General features: G+C 39.9%; 1 protein-coding gene across 8 annotated transcripts in view; it reads left to right on the plus strand.

The window, feature by feature from the left end:
* SPON2 (spondin 2) overlaps positions 1 to 17,006 on the plus strand; it is a 93,046-nt gene extending 76,040 nt beyond the window's left edge. For 3 of the 8 annotated variants that reach the window (XM_005292424.5, XM_065598346.1, XM_065598347.1), the window contains 10 exons: positions 1,737 to 1,857; positions 2,073 to 2,240; positions 3,159 to 3,366; positions 9,691 to 9,754; positions 10,209 to 10,268; positions 10,442 to 10,668; positions 11,044 to 11,267; positions 11,598 to 11,789; positions 12,323 to 12,497; positions 15,910 to 17,006. In XM_005292424.5, the coding sequence (XP_005292481.2) occupies positions 10,252 to 10,268; positions 10,442 to 10,668; positions 11,044 to 11,267; positions 11,598 to 11,789; positions 12,323 to 12,497; positions 15,910 to 16,088 (1,014 nt within the window). In that variant the 5' untranslated portion in view covers positions 1,737 to 1,857; positions 2,073 to 2,240; positions 3,159 to 3,366; positions 9,691 to 9,754; positions 10,209 to 10,251 and the 3' untranslated portion in view covers positions 16,089 to 17,006. The remainder of the gene's footprint in view (positions 1 to 1,736; positions 1,858 to 2,072; positions 2,241 to 3,158; positions 3,367 to 9,690; positions 9,755 to 10,208; positions 10,269 to 10,441; positions 10,669 to 11,043; positions 11,268 to 11,597; positions 11,790 to 12,322; positions 12,498 to 15,909) is intronic. The other 5 variants (XM_065598345.1, XM_005292421.5, XM_065598348.1 and 2 more) reach the window with 2 other exon arrangements.
* Positions 17,007 to 21,223: the final 4,217 nt, after the last annotated feature.

A 21,223-nucleotide genomic window follows, 5' to 3' on the forward strand; every position in this document is an offset into this window, starting at 1 on the left:
CGTGATTATTATGAGCCCTATTCCAGGCACCCAGTCACAGTCAGGTGGAAAAAAATAGGTATTTGAAGTAGTTATAGTTTTGCCTGAGTGACCATTTTGTTATAGAGTGCAGGCGGAGAGTAAGAAAGGGATCATAAATCCTGCAGATTTTAACCCTTCCTGAAAGCCTTTTTAGTGTGTCCCCAAACCTTCACAGTACAGGTTGGGTAAGGGGAAACCTTCCTCACTCAGCATAAGAATGACTAGGGAGAAGGCCTTGAAACTATAGAAGGTGGAGGTGTGAAGAGATGGTGAACAGTGGGAAGAAGTCCCCCTGCAAGTCTTTCCAGTACTTGAGAGAAGAATCCATCCCCAGTTAATGCTGTAGATGACCAATCAATAAAGATAGGTCTATATTTCAGTACAGAAGGAGATTTTGATCAGTTAAGTCCCAAGTAGTACTGTTTGCTTAAAAGAAAAGGTCAGTGCAGGAAGACTCTTAGGTGCTGGGGATGCTGCATGCAATGTTGATGGTGCCAGAAGGTCATCTGGCTGTGATACCAACTGTAGCACCAATGTAATCCCAGTCAAATCCTGTTGCAGCAAAAGGGAGTCCAGAACCAAAAGGCAAAGGAAATCTCATACTACTGCATAGACTTCTGGTGTCATTGATACCAATAAAGTTTGAGGCTGTCTCTAAGGTAGAGTGTCTAATATCTTAGTTGGAGCTGGTCTCAATGGTACCTGCATCAGTACCAGAGCCTACAACCAGCCTTCTTGATGTATGTCAATTGTCATTTCTGGGGGGCCATGAGTCTCCATCTGTGCTCTAACCTCAGTCACTGTTCTTTGATGGACCTATCTTCCATGAACTTATCTATTTCTTTGTCTATGAAAAACTGTGTATGTGGAGCCCCTGCTGTTAGAGCCTGCAGTTTGCTTACTCTCCTTGTGGATATTATGGCAAGAAGAAAAGCTGTCTTTTGGAAAAAAGGACAGAGAACAACTTGCTTGAGGCCAAATAGAGGTCTGATGAGGGCAGTTAGTACAGTGTTGAGGTCCCACAATTGAACTTTCACAGGTGGAAAGATATGGACAATACTTTTTAGAACTTGGACTACCATGGAGTTAAAAGAAATTGACTTCCCTTGGATTGGAGGATGGAATGCCAAGATGGCTGCTAAGTGGACCCTCAACAAGCTGAGAGACAGATTTGAGGATTTAAAATGTATCAGGTAATCCAAAATGTCCTGAATGCAGGCTAGCATTGGCTGAATTCCCTGAGACTGGACCAAACTAAAAAACACTTCCACTTGGCAGAATAGAGAGAGATAGTAGCGGGTTTTCTACTATTAAATTGGACTAATTGAAGTGCTTCTGAACATCAACCTTCCTCCTCATCTAAACACACAGATTCCATGCCATGAGGTACAGAGTGTTCAGTGTTGGGTGTCTGATCATGGTGTTGAGTCAGGAAGGAGGGGAAGAGGTGTGGAAGGCCGAACAGTTAGACTATGACATTTGGAGAACCAACATTGTCTTTGCCAAGCTGGCACAATGAGTATCTGTTTGGAATAATCTGCTTCAGTTTGAGAATAACTTGCAGTATGAGCAGATTGTGGGGGGAAGGCATATAGCAGTGCTGATCCTCAATTCAGATGGACGGTGTTGGTTAAAGAGCCTGGACTGAGACTTGCTTGTGACCAAAATTGATGGCACTTCTTTTTTTTTTTTTTCTTGTTTTTTATTGCAAACAGGTAAACAGACAGAATGTCCCATTCTCGGAAGATGGGCCTCAGAACACTGCACTTCAGGGGCTACTCATGATTCTGGGAGAAATTCCTGCTGAAGTGATCAGCCAACTGATTCTGGCCCCTGGTAAGTGGGCAGCCATGAGAATAATGCATTCCTTGATGCAAAAAAAGCCACAACTTTATTGCTTCTTGACAAAGCTGCTTGAAGTGAGCTTTCAAAGTCTCTAGATGCAGTCTCCAACCTATTGTGGAGATATCAGTAACTGTAGTCTTGATCGGTGGAGGATGGGCAAAGGATATATCCTATCATACATTGTTTTGATCTGTCCATCCCCCTAGGGACTCCAGGATCACCAGTGGCACTCAGACAAAGCTGTCCAATGACTGGGAACTCCAGAGATAGACAGACAGATTTTAACCAGCTTTGAAGTGGATCTCCCATGGTGGACTAAATAAACGCTTATGCCCAGGCACACATGAATGATGAGATTGGAGGGACAGACACAGGTGATTAATTGTTTGGAATCACTTGTGCAGGGGAAAAGCTCTCCAACTTGTAGTCTAGTATGGCCCCAATGAACTCAGTTTTTTTCTGTTGACTTTCCCCTGTTCAAAATCAGTCCCAACAAATTGATGAGATTCAGCATGAAATGAAGTTTAAGGACTTGGTCTTCAAACTTGCCCTCACTAACCAATCATCCAGGTATGGGAAGACATGAATCCTCATTCTCCTGAGATAGGCTATGGCTGCAGTCATGAATTTGGTAAATATGCATGGGGCAGAGGACTGTGTATTGATAATGTTGATCTGCCATTATAAGAAACTTCATGTGGCTTGGGAGAATCACCATGTGGAAGTAGGAATTCTCAGATTGAGGATGGCAAACCAGTCATTTTGATCCAATGCAGGGAGGATTGTAGCTAGTGTTACCATACTGAATCTGATATTTGATGTACTTGTTGATACCCCAGTGGCCAAGAATAGGTCTCAGCCCTCCCTTGGACTTGGGGAACAGGAAATAACATGAGTAGACTCCCTTTTCCCAAAACTGAAGGGTAACTTCTTCTATGGATCCTGAATCTCAGAGTCTGAATCTGCTGACAAAGCAGTGACTCATGAGAGGGGTTCCTGAAAAGGGACAGGGTAGAGGAGTGGGAAGCAGGAGATGGACAAGAATTGGATCACATCCCCTGATCACAGTTCTTAGGACCCATTTGTCTGTGGTTATTGTTTCCCAAGTACTGTAGAAGTGGGACAGCCTGTTCCCAAATGGAGGCAATATGGTCAGGAAGTTGACGACTGGTATGCTGCCCTTGAGAGGAGAGTCACATTGGCAGCTTGTCCAAAGCTGATGGAGGATGAGGTGGTTGTTGGTTGAAGTTGGAACCAGAGGGCCTTCTCCTTTGTGTCTTGTGTCTCCTCAGGGAGAAGTGTTGCTGCCTAGCAGGATAAGCCATCTGCCTGAAGTACTGCTGGGAATATTGACAGTATTGCTGCTGCTGTTGCTGAGCTCCATAATGATGACTCTTAACTTCTGGTATAACCCCCAATGAACAAACAGTGGCTGGAGAGTCCTTAAAGGAATGCAGCATCTCATTAGTCTTTTTGGAAAACAAGAACTGACCATCGAAGGTAAAGTCCTCTATACTTTGTTGAACCTTGGGAGCTATGGCAGATTTCTGTAACATAAGAACATAAGAATGACCCTACTGGGTCAGACCAAAAGTCCATCTAGCCCAGTATTCTGTCTTCCCACAGTGGTCAGTGCCAGGTGCCCCAGAGGGAATGAACAGAACAGGTAATCATCAAGTGATCCATCCCCTGTTGCTCATTCCCAGCTTTTGGCAAACAGAGGCTAGGGACACCATCCCTGCCCATCCTGGCTAATAGCCATTAATGAACCTATCCTCCATGAATTTATCTAGTTCTTTTTTGAACCCTGTTATGGTCTTGGCCTTCACAGCATCCTCTGGCAAGGAGTTCCACAGGTTGACTGTGCATTGTGTGAAGAAATACTTCCTTTTATTTGTTTTAAACCTGCTGCCTATTAATTTGACCCTTAGTTCTTGTGTTATGAGAAGTAGAAAACAACACTTCCTTATCTGCTTTCTCTACACCAATCATGATTTTATGGACTTCAATCATATCTCCCCTTAGCAGTTTCTTTTCCAAGCTGAAAAGTCCCAGTCTTCTTAATCTCTCCTCATGCGGAAGCCATTCCATACCCCTAATCATTTTTGTTGCCCTTTACTGAACTGGATTTTCCAATTCCAATATATCTTTTATGAGATGGGGTGACCACATCTGCACACAGTATTCAAGATGTGGGCATACCATGGATTTATATAGAGGCAACATGATATTTTCTGTCCTATTATCTATCCCTTTCTTAATTTTTCCCAACATTCTGTTTGCTTTTTTGACTGCCGCTGCACATTGAGTGGATGTTTTCAGAGAACTATCCACAATGACTCCAAGATCTCTTTCTTGAGTGGTAACAGCTAATTTAGACACCATAATTTTATATGTATAGTTGGTATTATGCTTTCCAATGTGCATTACTTTGCATTTATCAGCATTAAATTTCATCTGCCATTTTGTTGCCCAGTCATCCAGATTTGAGAGATCCTTTTGCTCTTCGCAGTATGCCTGGGTCTTAACTATCTTTAGTAATTTTGTATCATCTGCAAATTTTGCACCTCACTGTTTACCCCTTTTTCCAGATCATTTATGAATATGTTGAATAGGACTGGTCCCAGAACAGACCCCTGGGGGACACCACTATTTACCTCTCTCCATTCTGAAAACTGACCATTTATACCTACCCTTTGTTGCCTATCTTTTAACCAGTTACCGATCCATGAGAGCACCTTCCCTCTTACTCCGTGGCAGCTTACTTTGCATAAGAGCCTTTGTTGAGGGACCTTATCAAAGGCTTTCTGAAAATCTAAGTACACCATATCCACTCGATCCTCTTGGTCCCCAGGCTTGTTGACCTCCTTAAAGAATTATAGTAGATTGGTGAGGCTTGATTTCCATTTACTAAAACCATGTTGACTCTTCCTCAACAAATTATGTTCATCTATATGTCTGACAATATTGTTCTTTATTATAGTTTCAACCAGTTTGCCTGGTACTGAAGTCAGGTTTACAGGCCTGTAATGGCCAGGATCACCTCTGGAGCCCTTTTTAAAAACTGGCGTCACATTAGCTATCCTCCAGTCATCTGGTACAGAAGCTGATTTAAATGATAGGTTACAGACTACAATTAGTAGTTCTGCAATTTCACATTTGAGTCTTGATGACTTATTGATATTTAATTTATCAATTTGTTCCAAAACCCCTCTAATGATACCTCAGTCTGGGACAGTTCCTCAGATCTGTCACCTAAAAAGAATGGCTCAGGTTTGAGAATCTCCCTCACACCCTCAGCTGTGAAGAACTATGCAAAGAATTCATTTAGTTTCTCCTCAGTGGCCTTATCATCCTTGAGTGCTCCTTTAGCACCTCGATCATCCAACGGCCCTACTGGCTGTTTAGCAAGCTTTCTGCTTCTGATGTACTTTAAAAAAAATGCTATTACTTTTTGAGTCTTTGGCTAACTGTTCCTCAAATTCTTTTTTGGCCTTCCTAATTATATTTTTACACTTCATTTGCTGGTGTTTATGCTCCTTTCTACTTTCCTCACTAGGATTTAACTTCCACTTTTTAAAGGATGCCTTTTTGCCTCTCACTGCTTCTTTTATGTTGTTGTTTAGCCACAGTGGCTCTTTTTTTGGTTCTCTTACTATATTTTTTAATTTGGGGTATACATTTAACTTGAGCCTCTATTATGGTGTCTTTAAAAAAGTTTCCACGCAGCTTGCAGAGATTTCACTTTTGGCACTATACCCTTTAATTTCTGTTTAACTAACCTACTCATTTTTGTGTAGTTTCCCTTTCTGAAATTAAATGCTACAGTGCTGGGCTGCTGTGGTGTTTTTCCTGCCACAGGGATTTTAAATTTAATTATATTATGGTCACTATTACCAAGCGATCCAGCTATAGTCACCTCTTGGACCAGATCCTGTGCTCCACTTAGGAATCAATCAAGAATTGCCTCTCCTCTGGTGGGTTCCAGGACCAGCTGCTCCAAGAAGCAGTCATTTAAGGTGTCAAGAAACTTTATCTCTGCATCCCGTCCTGAGGTGACGTGTACCCAGTCAATATGGGGATAATTGAAATCCCCCATTATTATTATTGAGTTTTTTATTTTAATATTCTCCCTGATCTCCCTGAGCATTTCACAGTAACTATCACCATCCTGGTCAGGTGCTCAGTATATATCCCTACTGCTATATTATTATTAGAGCATGGAATTTCTATCCATAGAGATTCTATTGTACAGTTTGATTCATTTATTATTTTTACTTCATTTGATTCTATGCTTTTTTCACATATGCCTCTCCCCCACCAGCACAACCTGTTCTGTCCTTCCAATATATTTTTTACCCTGGTATTACTGTATCCCATTGATTATCCTCATTCCACCAAGTTTCTGTGATGCCTATTATATCGATATCCTCATTTAATACGAGGCACTCTAGTTCACCCATTTTCTTATTTAGACTTCTAGCATTAGTATATAAACACTTTAAAAACTTGTCTCCTTTTAGCTGTCTGCCATTACACGATGTAATTGAATGGGACTCTTTTTTATTTGACTGTTTCTGATCAGATCCTGCCTGTATTTTATCATTTTCCATCCTCTCGTCCTCACTAGGACATAGAGATTCTCTATCCCTCTCCTAAGGGATGTCCAAACCATGTGCTCCTCCGCACCATTCGGCTTTCCCCCAGACCTTAGTTTAAAAACTGCTCTACAACCTTTTTAATGTTAAGTGCCAGCAGTCTGGTTCCATTTTGGTTTAGGTGGAGCCCATCTTTCCTGTATAGGCTCCCCCTTTCCCAAAAGTTCCCCAGTTCCTAATAAATCTAAACCCCTCCTCCCTACATGCATTGAGACTCTGCAGTTCTGCCTGTCTAACTGGCCCTGCCTAGAGGCTCTTCTCATTGTTACCGGTGAGGCCATAGTTCTGGAGGAAGTGTCCAGCACATCCAGTGCTGATTGCAGTGAGGTCTTAACAACTAGATGATCTTTCACAATTAAGGCTTTAAACTCTTCCCTGGAGGATTCTGGCAATTTATATGTAAATTTGGACACCGCATCCCAGTTGACAAAGTCATATGTTGATAATACGTATTATTATTGATTAGGCCGTTGATTAGCAATGCACATCTATAGTGAGGAGATAAAATAAATCTTCCTTCTCATTAAATCTAACCCCTTAGACTTCTTTAGGTGTCAACTTATACCTCCCTTTTCACAACCTCTCATTTGCCACTGTTACAAGAAGAGAGTTAGGAGCCAAATGGGACTTAAAACACTGATACCCCTGCATGGGGACATAGTACCACTTACCTGAATGGTTCGCTATAGGAGGTAAGGAAGCTGGGGTATGCCACAAGGCTTTTGTGGGTTCCAAAATAGGTTTATTTATAGAGAGAGCTACCCTCCCTGGTGCCGAAAGTTGAATAATGTCCACCAATTTATGGCTATTCTACTGAACAAACTCATCCTGAATGCCCTGTAGCCATTTGCCTCACGAGTTCTTGACAACACTTACAATCCTCAGACACAGGAGAAAACAAATCCAGCACTGTGGAATCATCTGGTGAGGAAGAAGAGGAAGAAAATAGAGCCAATCGGATCTCCTGCATCAATACCTGCTGCTGAACAACGGTTCAGGATGAACCAGTTCAGATGGAGCAACATCAGTCTGTGTCTCCAGCCTGGGCAGCTTGGGAGGCAAGATTACCAAAGAGTTTGTTGACCTTGCTCTGGACTGGGCATAGGATCTCCAAGGCACAATAAGTACCGAGTGTTTAGGGTTAACCACCCCACACAACAGGCAGTGCTTAAAACCTGGCGAGGGCATTGCACCAAGCTAAATTCTCCTTAACTAAATTACTACTAACTAAATACTAAGGGTACTACTGTAACTTTCTATAACTATGCACATGCATTCACAGAAAAAGTACTGTGATAGCAAAGCATGAGCTAAGCACTAGAATAAATTGCCCAAGAAGGTTGTGGAATCTCCATCATTGGAGATTTTTAAGAGCAGGTTAGACACACACTTGTCAGGGATGGTCTAGATAATACTTAGTCCTGCCATGAGTGCAGGGGACTGGACTAGATGACCTCTCAAGGTCCCTTCCAATCCTATGGTTCTATACCACATAGAATGCTCTGGTGGTGAGAAAGAACTGAGGGGAATTGGAGTGGTGTGGCCCTTAAATAGCCATGGGAGAGGTTATGGGGTTCCAAGGGCATGTGTGTTGCCCCAACGGATACTGCTCAGCAAAGTTCTCTGGCTTTTGGCGCACTAGGCATGTGCACACCTTTGTGGAATACACATTTGCAATCAATCGAAGAAGAACCTTACATGACACCCACTGGTGAACTGGAATGTAAATACCAGATCCAGGGGATCCTTGTAACCCTTATGCACCTCTGTGCCCTCTGCCAGTCAGCATCAAGAGGTCCTTGGATCACACCATGGACAGATGGCCCTAGCCTCCAGTGAATTTCATGAAATCCATCTACATATTCAGGAATTGTGGGTACTGGTGGCTGACACCTCCTCTGTTCAGCTGCCTCATTATAAACCCCACTCCCCAGGCAGAATAATCTAGGTAAACTTCATGACACAAATCTCAGTTTTCCTTCCCACTTCCCATGGAAGGGGCAATCTATCCCTAATTTTAGTAGTGCCTTTAAGCTAAAACTGGCTGTCTGCAAGCCTCCTTTCAGAATATAAAATGCAGGGTTTAACCTATAAACCCATAATAACTGGGGTTTTGCTACCTGAGGAATAATTGCCTTTGTCCCATGCTCTAATGCTTGTGATCAGAGGACATGCTCAAGCTAGATACCCCACAATTTAAATGGGAAGGTCTCCTGGCAGGTCATTTTTCATGATGTGTACTTGACTCTTGATCAGTCACACTTCCAGGCATTCTAACAAACCCTTTTTTCCTAAGGGCATTTGGAAAGGCAGTGGGGAAAGAATTAAAAATGAGTATTAGCTGTTTAACTTAACTGTCCCTGGTATCTATAGCTTTTTGCATAGAAAACAAATACATTTAGTGATGTGAGTGTAAGTACTTCATTAAATAATATATATGATTTAACTACTACTAAGATGGTTATCTAGGATTTTTTACTTTAAAGGGGAGACAGCTAAGAAAAATCTCAAAGAAGCTTCCAAAAACCACACCTTCCAAATAAACCAAAATATTAGAGCCTTTTCATCATACAGTGTACAGTATTGTTGACAACAAAGATATATACTGTTCTATTTTAAATTAATCCATATTTGCAGGGTAGATATGTGTGACTATATAAAATGATTTAAGTCTCTTTCCCTAGATTTGTTTAGCTGTTTTCACCTTCTTATTTGAACATGTACATATGGTATGTGAGAGTGAGAGCACTCTCTGTAAATGTTTGGAAGGAGCATCTGTCAGACAATAAAACGTACAAGGAAATATGCTTCTCATTTAAAGCATTTCCACCAGAACAATTTTAGTTTTGGACTCCGTTCATTTTTATAGCTTAGAAGCATTAATAAGATGTGCAGAGAACTATACAGTCCCCGGAAAACCTGAGTTGTGGGTAATAATCTAAGATAATTTTAAAAAACATTCTGTGTCTAGTCAGCATCACAATTTTCCAATAGCAACCTGAAGTAACTGGCTTCCAGGAGATTCTGGTAGTGCATAAAAAAAAATCAAGCTACAGTATGGAATTCATTTTGTTAAACTGGAAAGTCTAAAGGTTACGATAACTGTTGGACCAAAGGGACCCTCTTCAGGCATAAATAGCAAGACTCCTACTGTCCTCTCTTGCAGAACAGCTCAGCTGCCAGCAAAAGCAGGTGCTCTCACCGTATCTGAGCTCCAGAGGAAACATTTAGTGAGTACTCAAAACTCTTTTAATGAATTACTGTATTATACAACTATTAGTGTTTCAATTATGTTTATGCAGTTTTCTCTAAGGACAAAAGCATTTAAAAAGCGGGATTTTAAATAACTGAGTTTCAGTCTGATGCAAGGATGTTTGCAATTATGTTAATTTTTAAATGTTTTTCATAGCACATATGATCGCAAAGTAATGAATTATATTTGTAATGTATTTGACTTTAAATCTGTTCTAAAAATTCTGCTTCAACTTTTATGTTACTTCTCCATGCTTTTTAAATTTAATTTTATCTTTAAAATAATACATGTATCATTAATGTTTTTACAGAAGCATTTACTAGTCTAAATTAATTCAAGATTCTAATAAGATTTTAAAAGAAAATCAAAAACATGTTTCCTCAAACTCATTACCATGAACACGTTTAAGATATTTTTTTATTTTCCATTAGAAACAGTTGTCAGAGATAGAGTTACAGCTTTGTAACATACTGCATGGAAACTTCAACTCTGTAAGTCCTATATGTTCTTAGATGCATTAAGTTTTTAAATGCATTGGATGTGTATTTTCTTCTAGTTCAAAACTTACGCTATATTACATTTCATTGGGTTACAGTTATTCAGTTTTGAATCTACAGTGACTAATAAGGCTAACATGGACACTTTTTTTTCTTTCCATGTGTAGGGAAATGGAAAACCTGATGCTTGGCTGCAGTTCCTGTAAAGTTATCTGGACACTGCTTATAACAATTTTAGGCTATACCAGCTGTCTGCCTGTGGGTGATGATTCTGTTTGCACAGCAGAGGAAGTTGCTAAGTACAGCATAGTCTTTGTAGGGAAATGGAGTCAGGCTGCTTTCCCTAAGCAGTATCCCCTTTATAGGCCTCCAGCACAGTGGTCTTCCTTGCTAGGTAAGTGAAATGTGCACAGTGTCAAGACCAGATAAAACTCTCTACAGTTGTGATTACTTTTTTTTGTTCTTTATTTGAATTTATTGAGAATTCCCTTTAGTAAAATGAAAGTCAAAACTAATGTTGCTTGACAGATAAACAATAACATACAGAACTTGCAGCATCCAAAATACTTACAGAATCTACAACGGTTTTCAATTGGCTTCAATTTTCAATCGGCTACGGCTGAAGTAAACAGTGATAAGCTAAATGTTTTAGAAAATCCTAAAGGTAAATACCCAAATTGTTCCACATCAGAAATAAAACAGAGAAACTGCAGCAATTACGATAATCCAAAACAGACTTTTATATTGAGCAATGTGTTCCCTTAAATAGGTGTTACCCATAGTTCTGACTATAACATGTGGAAAAAGGATGAATATGCCAGCAATGGTGTGCGTGATTTTGCTGAAAAGGGTGAAGCATGGACATTAATGAAGGAAATAGAAGCAGCTGGAGAAAAAATTCAAAGTGTGCATGGAATCTTCTCAGCTCCTGCCATTTCCAGTGGTACAGGACAAACCTTCGCGGAATTAGAAGCACATTCAAGACACTCCTTAGTACGTACATTTACATTTTCATTTTAAGGGTTGCTTACTAGTTTTATGCCAGTAGGATGCAAAAGGAGATATTTGAAATGCCACTGATAGCTACCACTATAATGCAAGGAATTGCTAAGATAATCCAGTTTTAAAGAACTTTATGAACATAAAATCAAATAAAAAAGCATACTGGAATATGTTCTTTTAGAAACCCTCAAATAAAATAGTCAGAAATATGTTTGACCCATTGTTATACTAGAAATCGGACCCTGAAGTTCCTGCTATCCAAGCCTGTAGAGACTGGCAGGTGATTGTTAATTATTATGATGTTTTTCTTTCACTTCCTAGGTTTCTTTTGTTGTACGAATTGTGCCCAGCCCTGATTGGTTTGTGGGTGTTGACAGTCTAAATCTATGTGAGGGAGATCATTGGAAAGAACAAGAAACAGTAGAACTTTTTCCATATGATGCTGGAACAGACAGTGGTTTCACATTTTCCTCACCAAACTTTGCCACTATTCCACAGGATACTGTTACAGAGGTAAGTGTGTGTATGTTGTATACATATAGTGCTTGCGGGAGTGGGAAAGAATAGAGAAGCTGAAGCACCACCCTCTGTGACCCCTTATAACAATACCACATCTACTACAGCACCCTCTGTGACCCCTTATAACAATACCACATCTACTACAGCACCCATTATTCCCCAGTCTGTATCCTTGCCACTGCCAGCATTCCCTACCTACAACTTCTTGTCTCCTCCATCAACCTGCTCCAAGCATTATTGTGCATGCTGACTACCCTCCATCCAGTATCTCCATCCAAAAATAGTCACAATTTCTTGTGTGATCTCAGTCCCAGAATCCTTCCACAAAAGTTAGTGGGATTATCTTCATGACAAGAAATCACAGCTTTTTTGTGGTTCTCGGGTGGATAAAGACTGTGCACCCCCAATTCATATGAGTTTTACTTGCCCAGGAATATAATTAAGACATGATATTCTGTTTAAAATTTCTATCCTTACTAACATGGCAATATTATTTCTATAAACTTCCTTTTATTTTTAATTCATAGATCACTTGTTCCTCTCCAAGTCACCCAGCAAACTCATTTTATTATCCCAAGCTAAAAAGTTTGCCACCTATTGCTCGAGTAACCATTGTAAAACTTAAAAGAAACCAGCTGGGTCTTCCTGGTCCTCAGCCTAACCTGACTGCGGTAGGCAATGAAATAGATGACTCTGTCTCAGGTAAGTGGTTAGTACTTTGATCAACTAGATCCTTTTGTTCCCATTCACTGAGCAGCAAAGAAGAGAAGCAAAATTTTAGAAAACTTCAAATCTGGCAGGCCTTGTGGAAGAGAATAGGGTTATGTGGAATATTCCTGCTACAGGCTTCAGCAACTGCAGAGAAAACGGGGGCATGCCCAGTCAAAAAGCAGCTGATCATTATATTTCTTTGTACCCTTTTCCTTGTGGAACAGCATTAACTATTCCTCTGTACTCTGGATCTAATTCTAATATCACTTACACCTGCATAAATTGGGAGTCATTCTACCAAAGCCAATGGAGTTACACAAGTGTAAACATAGCGTAGGTGAGATTAGAATTGGGCCCTCTGTGACAGAGACCAGAGACCACAATAACAGTAAAGGCAATAAACTAGTTCAAATGTCATAGGAAGAGGATACCGAAAGAAACATGGGGGGAGGGAGAGGGGAAGCCTTCATGTCTGGCCAGGGATCCGCAGATTTGGGTTAGATCCACATGTCTTATTCAAGCCATAGAACTTCCACAGAACCACCAGTCCTGTGTGAAAGGGATACTCTGTCAGACTCTCAGCTCCCCAAATCCTGTGCAAATCCTAAAGAAAGTGCTTCCTTCCTGTGAGTTCTTACATAATGGCGCAAAACGATTATATTTACTATATTCTCCTTGGTAAGAAGTATTTTGATAGTGATATGAAATAAGAAAACAAAATTCACCAGCTTGAGTAGAATTATGATGGCAACTGATACCTACAGAACAAGGTACCCGAGGAGAGTTTGAAATTTTTATTGAAATGCTCATGTGAAGCCAAGATTTAATTTCAAACAATAATATATTTATCCCACCACAGCATTCTTTTTTTAAACCGTCTGTGAATAATAGTGCTCATGTAAGTGAAGGTTCATAGCACTGATTTGACCCAGTCTTAGTGACAAATTCTAAGCTTCAAACTCAGCATAAATGCTACATCCCCTCTGATTGGAGGAAAGAGGACAGATGGTAGAGAGCCCTGTGCAGGCTTACTCTATGCACCCTCTGGTGACTCTCTGTACAGGATCATAGAAAAGGGGAACGTGGAGCACTTCTTAAGAAAGTTGTGCAGAGACCAAAATCCTGCACAGGAGAGATCCATGAGACACACTCCCTGCATATTCTGTAGTAGCAACCACGGCCCAAGTGCATGCCAGCTGCTTCAGACTGGGACTGGAGAGTCTATTTCTCTGGCTTTGGCTCTGTGCCAGGAGTTTGGACCATAAGGTGGGCTTCACAAATTTCCTCACAATTAATAAATAAAGAAAACTTACCTTCCCCATGGTTAATAAGGCCTGACTTGTACATTTAAAACAAGCAGATTTCTAGTTTAAAAAATGTTTTCTTAGTAAACAAGAGCTGATCATCCATCATTCAAATTGGGTGACACAAATCACATATAGAATAATATCCTTTCCTCCACAACATTTGAGAAGGGATTACTATTTACTCTAGCCCCAGTTCAGGAAAGGAGCTCAAGATGTACTGAAGTGCTTTCCTTATTAGGGATGGTCTTTAAAACGTATGTAAGTGCTTCCTGAACTGGGTCCTTAGTATGCTACTTTGAAGATATCATGCAGGATTCTCATTCTTGGGTCTCAGCTCCCTAGCCTAAGACAGACGGGTTTGTCTTGTCCTGAAAGCTTAAGATCCAAGAGTTGGAAGTCACAATATGGTATTTTTAGAGACTATTTATTTAATTAATATTTAATTTTTATTTAATTCCCCATAAATGTGAGTAACTGGACATTCTAACTAGAGCAACATGCTGTATTAACTTCCCCACAAAGTTAATTAATGTGCCTCAGTGTAGGTTAAACCCCCCGCCCCCACCCTCAAGTGTTCCAATACTGGGCATCCCCATAGCAGATACTGTAAAACAGGGTTCTCAAACTGAGGGTCTGGACCCCTCAGGGGGTCATGAGGTTATTACATGGGGGGTTGCGAGTTGTCAGCCTCCACCCCAAACCCCACTTCGTCTCCAGCATTTATAATAGTGCTAAATATATTTTAAAAGTGTTTTTAATTTATAAGGGGGGGGTCGCACTCAGAGGCTTGCTGTGTGAAAGGGGTCACCAGTACAAAAGTTTGAGAACCACTGCTGTAAATAGTAGCAAACTATAACAGGTTATGTAATATATTTGTAATACATTTGATGAGATAATAGTCATTGTTTAGACAAACTAAACATTTAGTTCTTTTAAGCTTTCTATACAAGTCCATTTTTCTACTCCATTAAAAATGTTAGTAATTCAGGAGATATTATAAAATAAGAGCAACACAGACTGAATCACAGCAATTCATTGTAAGTAAAGCATTTGTTGGACATTCCTAGTCAGAAGTCTCCACTTTGTGTATATACCAGTAACTTAATCCATATAAAAAACTTACTCCACAGGCATAAGGAAAGATTTAATTACCAAAGGTCAAACCATGTTCCCCATCCACTCAAGGTCTATAGAGATCCGCGACTACAGACATATTTCCTCCTAACTGCAGAGGGAGAGAGTATCTGTCTATTTTCTTTACGAATTTTATAACTTACATATCATTCATATATATATTCTGTATATATGTATATATTACTTTACAGAATTTCTGATTTATTTGGTTGTAGTAAATGTAAAGGATATTAGTATTAAAAAGCTTTTAGTTATACAATTTATTTTATTGGCAAAGGGAAGACTGTGTGTATAAAAGGTGCTTTACCTTTTCTTGCCAAAAACTAACTACAAGAAGATTTAGTCATAAAAAGAATTAGCATTTTCTTTACTGATGAGGAAGAATAGAATAGGACTTAAACAGAAAATGAAATGAATAGGAACAATATATACAAAGAAGTCCCAGAGTATATAAATAAACTTGATAAAAATCTTAATCCTGGTATTATCCAGCAAGCCATGCAAGGGCAAATGAGTTATTAGTAATGAGATGACAATAAAATACAATTCTATTTTCAGAGCATGCTCATTTTAAAGTTTTCCATGAAAAGAACATTTTAAATTCTCAACTAAATAAGTATTATACCATAACTAATGCAGTACCTCAAACAACCTCTACATGACAGTAAAAAAGTCTACCTTTTCAGGAGCTGAAAACCGATGTCTTTATTTACTAGACAACATATGGCTTTTATTAAAGGAATGTAAAATTAAAATCATGTTAATTCTGTTTTTTCAAGTAGATCTTTTTAATATTATCAGTAATGTAACTGATAGTAAATTCTTCATGTATCAAAACAAACATCAGCCTTATATTTATATAAGTAAGGACAATTTGCTAATAGTTTTGTACATTTTACCAACTATGTGTTTGCCTTAAGCACATATTTCTGTCAAATCACCTCTTCTTATATATGTTACAGAAACACCATTGGACTGTGAGATTTCACTGTGGTCTTCCTGGGGTCTTTGCAGAGGTACTTGTGGAAAGATAGGGACCAAAACCAGAACTCGTTATGTACGCCTTCAACCTGCCAATAATGGAACTCCTTGTCCAAACCTGGATGAAGAAACAGAATGTGAACCAGACAATTGTGTCTGAAATCTCCTTTCCAATGGAATAAAGAATAGACGATAATTTAGATCATTTAAATTAAGGTTAGATTTAGTTGAATCTATACTCCATGTCAGTCACTATTCCTTATAATTCAGGTATGTTGTAATGTTTTATTGAAATGTTTAATTAGACTGGATGCTGATTCTATTGTTTGATATCAAGACTTTTTTTAATTACTTAATTTTAGTCCAACAGTTTTTGATCATTTACAGGGAAAACAAAACAAAATCCACGGAACCCATTCCTTTCTACAAATATTGTGTAAGTTCTTGCAGTACCATCTAGTGGCAGGAAAGAAAATTTTGGACATACTGCACAGTTCATTTATGTTAACAAATCTTTTGAGTACAATCTAGATTATCACATACATTCTTAAATATTAGAATTTGTAGATTTAAATTTGTTTATTTATATCTGTAAAGCTAATTATTATGTTGCTGTAAATTATGTTTTATTATAATTTATTGGCATTAATGTTGACTTCTTTTATCATGTTTAATTGAGTACACTTCTTTGGAAAACACTTATATAAACCAGAGTGACCAGATATTGTAACATAGTTAGGACAATAAAATAACTGCGTAAACTTGTCTTGAATCCTATGCATGCAGAGCGAGAGGTTTGTTTTTCCTCAGACATTGGAAAAATGCCAACTACAAAACTACTCAGCTCAGAAGCTTCATATAAGCACTCAAAAGTCTGGATACTAATGGGGAGCCACTGAACTCAGTTGAGTTGAATCAGTTTTCCAGATTTAAAAACTGACTGATCTTTGGTGTGGATCCCTACACAAATAAACTGACTGGGAAATAACTGGTGAAAAATTGTAAAGTCTGTTCAGCTGACTATAAGTTATACCATTTTCTACATGTATGAAATAAATGTGTCCATGTTTCTCTAAAAGCATATGTGGATGTGAATTATTTGTTTATGTAAAAATCACAAAATTTTGAGGCATAAATGAGAAATTATAGATTTGTTTTTAAATGACTCAAAACAGAATTATGTATGGATTTCACAAAGCATAATATATCAAAAACTGTTCCAGACTGAATTTTGTTACTCAAATAGCTAATTGGTTGAAAAAATGATAGCACGTGGGTTATGCAGAGTTTTTAGTTATAACATAGGGAAAGGATTTTTGAAATATAAGAGTTCAACAGAAAACTTTTAAGCTAGTTGGTGTTTATAGGTCTACAGTGCACTGTCCTAGAAAATATACAAAAATAAGAAAGGCACAGATATGAACAAGAAAGATCTTGGATGGGGCCGGGCAGGTTCATTCTGAAACATGCCATCTATGAAAACCATTTTTGTATACTAAAAGGGACACAGCACACTGCATTCTCTTTAGGTACAGGAACACTTAAAAGTTCTGACACTTTTTTTTTATAGGACTCAGATGAGGATCCTGACGAGTCCTGAAGAAATTAGAACTTTTATCAGCATAGTACATACTGGTCCTCCAAACACTGAATAAACAATTAAAACAAACACTCGGCTCCAGTTGAATACAGCTAAGTATTTAAAAAAAACAAACAAACTTTTGTCATTTCTTGATGCCTTGCATTCTTCTGATTATCACTCTCCTGTCCTCCATCCCCCTTGTTTCACTTATTCTTGTTTATAACATCTTCTTTTTCTCCATGTTCCTCCTGTGTCCACATTCTTACAGGTTCATTAGCTCTCAAATATCCTGATTTTGGAGAGAAAGGAACTTTTCTCAGGTCTCTCCACATTCTGTATTACTTTTATGTCCTTTTCCATTCTTTCTTTATTTTCTATACAGAAGTCTTCCTTATTTTCTGTTTTTGGTTTTTATTTTATTTAACTGTATAAATACCTAGATAAACAATTACATCCATCACCAGGGTATCAGAACAACTTTAAAATGTATTAAAATATACACGTGAAGTATGCTCTCTGCTTTTATTCTGTTCCCTTGCCCCTTCCCCAATCCATTCTCATTGCTCTTTGCCCCATTTCAATGGGTCATCTTGCTCTGTGAGACAGCCATGTCGCTGCAAGGGATGAATTCAGCCTCCAGCATCATTCCTATTAGTGGCCTGGACAGAATTTGAACTGTTGACTGATAAACGGCCAAAGGCTCCAAATCCTATTACTAGTCCATGTTACTGGACTGATGATAGAACCCTAAGTTAAAACATAATATGTGATGGTTACAAACACTAGGAGTGAGAGGATAAGAAGGAACTTGTAATATTTTCCACGGGATCTCATGGCAACAGCTGTAACTTATGACAACATGAAATATATAATAAAGGGCAGATTTTTCAAGTACTCAGCATCCGCAAATTGGGGCTGTTTTTTCAAAAGCACTCAACCACCGCTTCCATTATGACATTTATGTAACCCTCTTGGGGTTTAGAGAGCATGGCCCCTTTAAAACCTTGTCCTGAGGCAGAGGGAGTGCTGATTGTTGTAGCAAGAGGAAGTGCTGGTTGTTCCAGGGGTGTGGAGAGAGATAAAGTGACAGGGTAGGTCTGTCTGTAGCTACAGAGAGAAGGACTATATCAAGCAGGCCCTCACATAGTGAAGCAGCCAAGAACCAGCCCGAAGCCTGGGCGGGACAGAGTGACCAACCAGGGATGCCCCAGGACAGGAGCCAGGAGGAGCACCATGGTAAGGAAGAATCACTTGAGACGGACAAACCGGAGCTGGAATCAGTATCACAATTGCCCAGAACTGGATGGGGCCATGAGTACTGGGGCATGTGACCTTGCATTGGACATAAGGAGGGAGGCTGTCGCTAGCTAAGTGGGGAGGCTGTCGCTCTGTGTGGCTTTGCAGAGAGCGGCAGAAAAGGGACCGGAGAGGTTTATTGTTGAAAGGTTACTGGCGCCGAAGACCAGCAGGAGCACCCAATACTCACTGCCATACTGGAACTCTGCCCAGGGTTCCTGGACTCTGAGTGTAGACACATTGCTTGGTGTCTGTCCTTTTGTATTGTGGTACCACTGGACCTGTGGAGCCTTGTGTTTGGATATAACACTGTTTTACCACTCCCCCTATCTTCCCTCACGTTGTTTTGCTCCAATCATCCTTCTGTAAATAATATTTGCTTTTCCTATATTCATTGTACTATGCTGGTATGTGTGTTTACACCAGGGGATGTGGAACAGGTGCTCCTGGGCTGGGGAAGAGTTTCCCTGATGCGTTCCTGCACATGCCTTTTGTTGGCCGGAGTTGCCTGTTGAGCAGACTCAATCTTGGCCATAAGGGTGCATTTATAACCAGGTTTCCTAGCCTGCAGGATATGGTCACTTATTTGTATGGTAAATCTGCTGTGTTGAAGGTTTTGCTTTTCACATACTTGCTGTTTGTGTCCCCAAATCAGGATGAAGGATAGTCCCTTGAGACAGGCGGTGGGAATCCTGAGGTAAATGCCTGTATTTGTCTATTAACGATTGAAGCAGCTATTGTGAAACAAATGTATCCTTGCAAGTCAACTATGAAAGCACTTGAATCTCCCAGAATCTTGTGGCTCACCTTGTGGAAACTGTAGAGGACACTGTGATACTGGGGCATCACAAAGATATCCACGTGTGTCATCTGCAGATTGTGACAAAGGCTGCAAAAAATTCTATGGATAGGTGTCCTTTCCTGGAAATTAAGGGCTGGCACAGTGAAGGAAGGAAACGCCATATGCCTCAGAAAACTACTCTGGGTTTACAGTATACCTGGTAGTTGTTCTTTCCTCACCTCACCTTATGGCACAATCTAGATCCAGGCCAGGCTTTAGTGGAACTGATGGATGATCTCCTGCAGCCAATGCAGAGGACAGACTCTGATCCTCCTGAACTTCTCTGCAGCTTTGATAAGAAACTACACCTCTATTATTAGACCCCTCACTTGTGGAGTCTCAAAAGGATCAACTCTGTCTTTGTTCTATTCAGCTACATACAGGCACAGAGTGAACTGGTAAGATGCCAAGTGCCAGCAATATGCAGATGATACACTGCTTGTCTTTCACAATATATGATACCACTACCACCAAGATGGCCCACAATTTGAACAACATCAGCTCATGGAAAAAACCCAACAGGTTGAAGCTGAACCCAAGCAAGACAGAGGTTATGCTAATAGGCAGAGGAAAGCATTTTTAAAGGTTTGCAACCACAGTGGAGTGTCTCCTTTGGTTGATGGTACTCCCTCGCTATAGGCCAATTTAGTCTGTAGCTTAGAAATGTTCCTGGATTCCTCACTGATATTAAGATCTCACACAGCAGCATCCACGACTGACACTTTGTCCCATCTCTAGTTGCTAGGAGATTCTGTCCCATCCTGGCAAACGATGACCTAATCACAGTTACTCACATGTTTGTCACCTCTTGGCTGGACTACAGCAATGCAATATACTTGGGAATGAAGCCTTTAGTGCTTTAGTGCACCATGTCTGCTCAGCAACACTGGCTACTGTCTCGTCCTCCACTCCCTACATTGTCTTCTCATGGAATATCATATCAAGTGCAAGGTCTCAGTCTTCATCTGCAAGGGGCTCAGTGGTCTGGGCCAACAGTAACTAAAAGACTGACTAAAGCTCCGGGATGAGGATGTGATCGACAATTTCACTCCTCTGGCACAATGGAACTTTCTGCAATAAAGATAAAGCTTGTCTGTGCAGGAGACAGAGCTTTCTTGGATCTGGGCAAAGACTAGGGAAGGAACTCCAATAGGAACTGAGGGCCATCACAAGCCTCACCACCTTCCACTCTAAATGCAAGGCATGTTTTTTCCTTATCTTCTCTATCATAAATGTACCAAAATGTGTGTGTCCAGTGCACAATTGTCCGCTTGGGGAGAACATGAGTGAACCAACTACTGGAAGGGGCTCTTGTACTATGGTGAGTGCTGCATTAGGAGGGCTGTGTTGTGAGCTGGTGGGGTGAATAGCCGAGTGTCTGTCTGCTGTGACCATTTGTTTGATTGGAGCTAGTTTCAGGGACTGTTTGACCATGTGTTTGTTTGAAAAGTGTGACTGTTTGATCATGTGATTGTTTGTTTGTTTGAAAAGTGTGAATTGGGAGTGCTTTGTTCCAGGTGGGCCTTGAATGGTTGATTGGAGGGAAGGCTTTGAGCTGGGCCAAGTGCTATGACCC

The sequence above is a fragment of the Chrysemys picta genome, chromosome 5 (assembly GCF_011386835.1).
Source record: "Chrysemys picta bellii isolate R12L10 chromosome 5, ASM1138683v2, whole genome shotgun sequence".
NCBI classification, from domain to species: domain Eukaryota; kingdom Metazoa; phylum Chordata; order Testudines; family Emydidae; genus Chrysemys; species Chrysemys picta.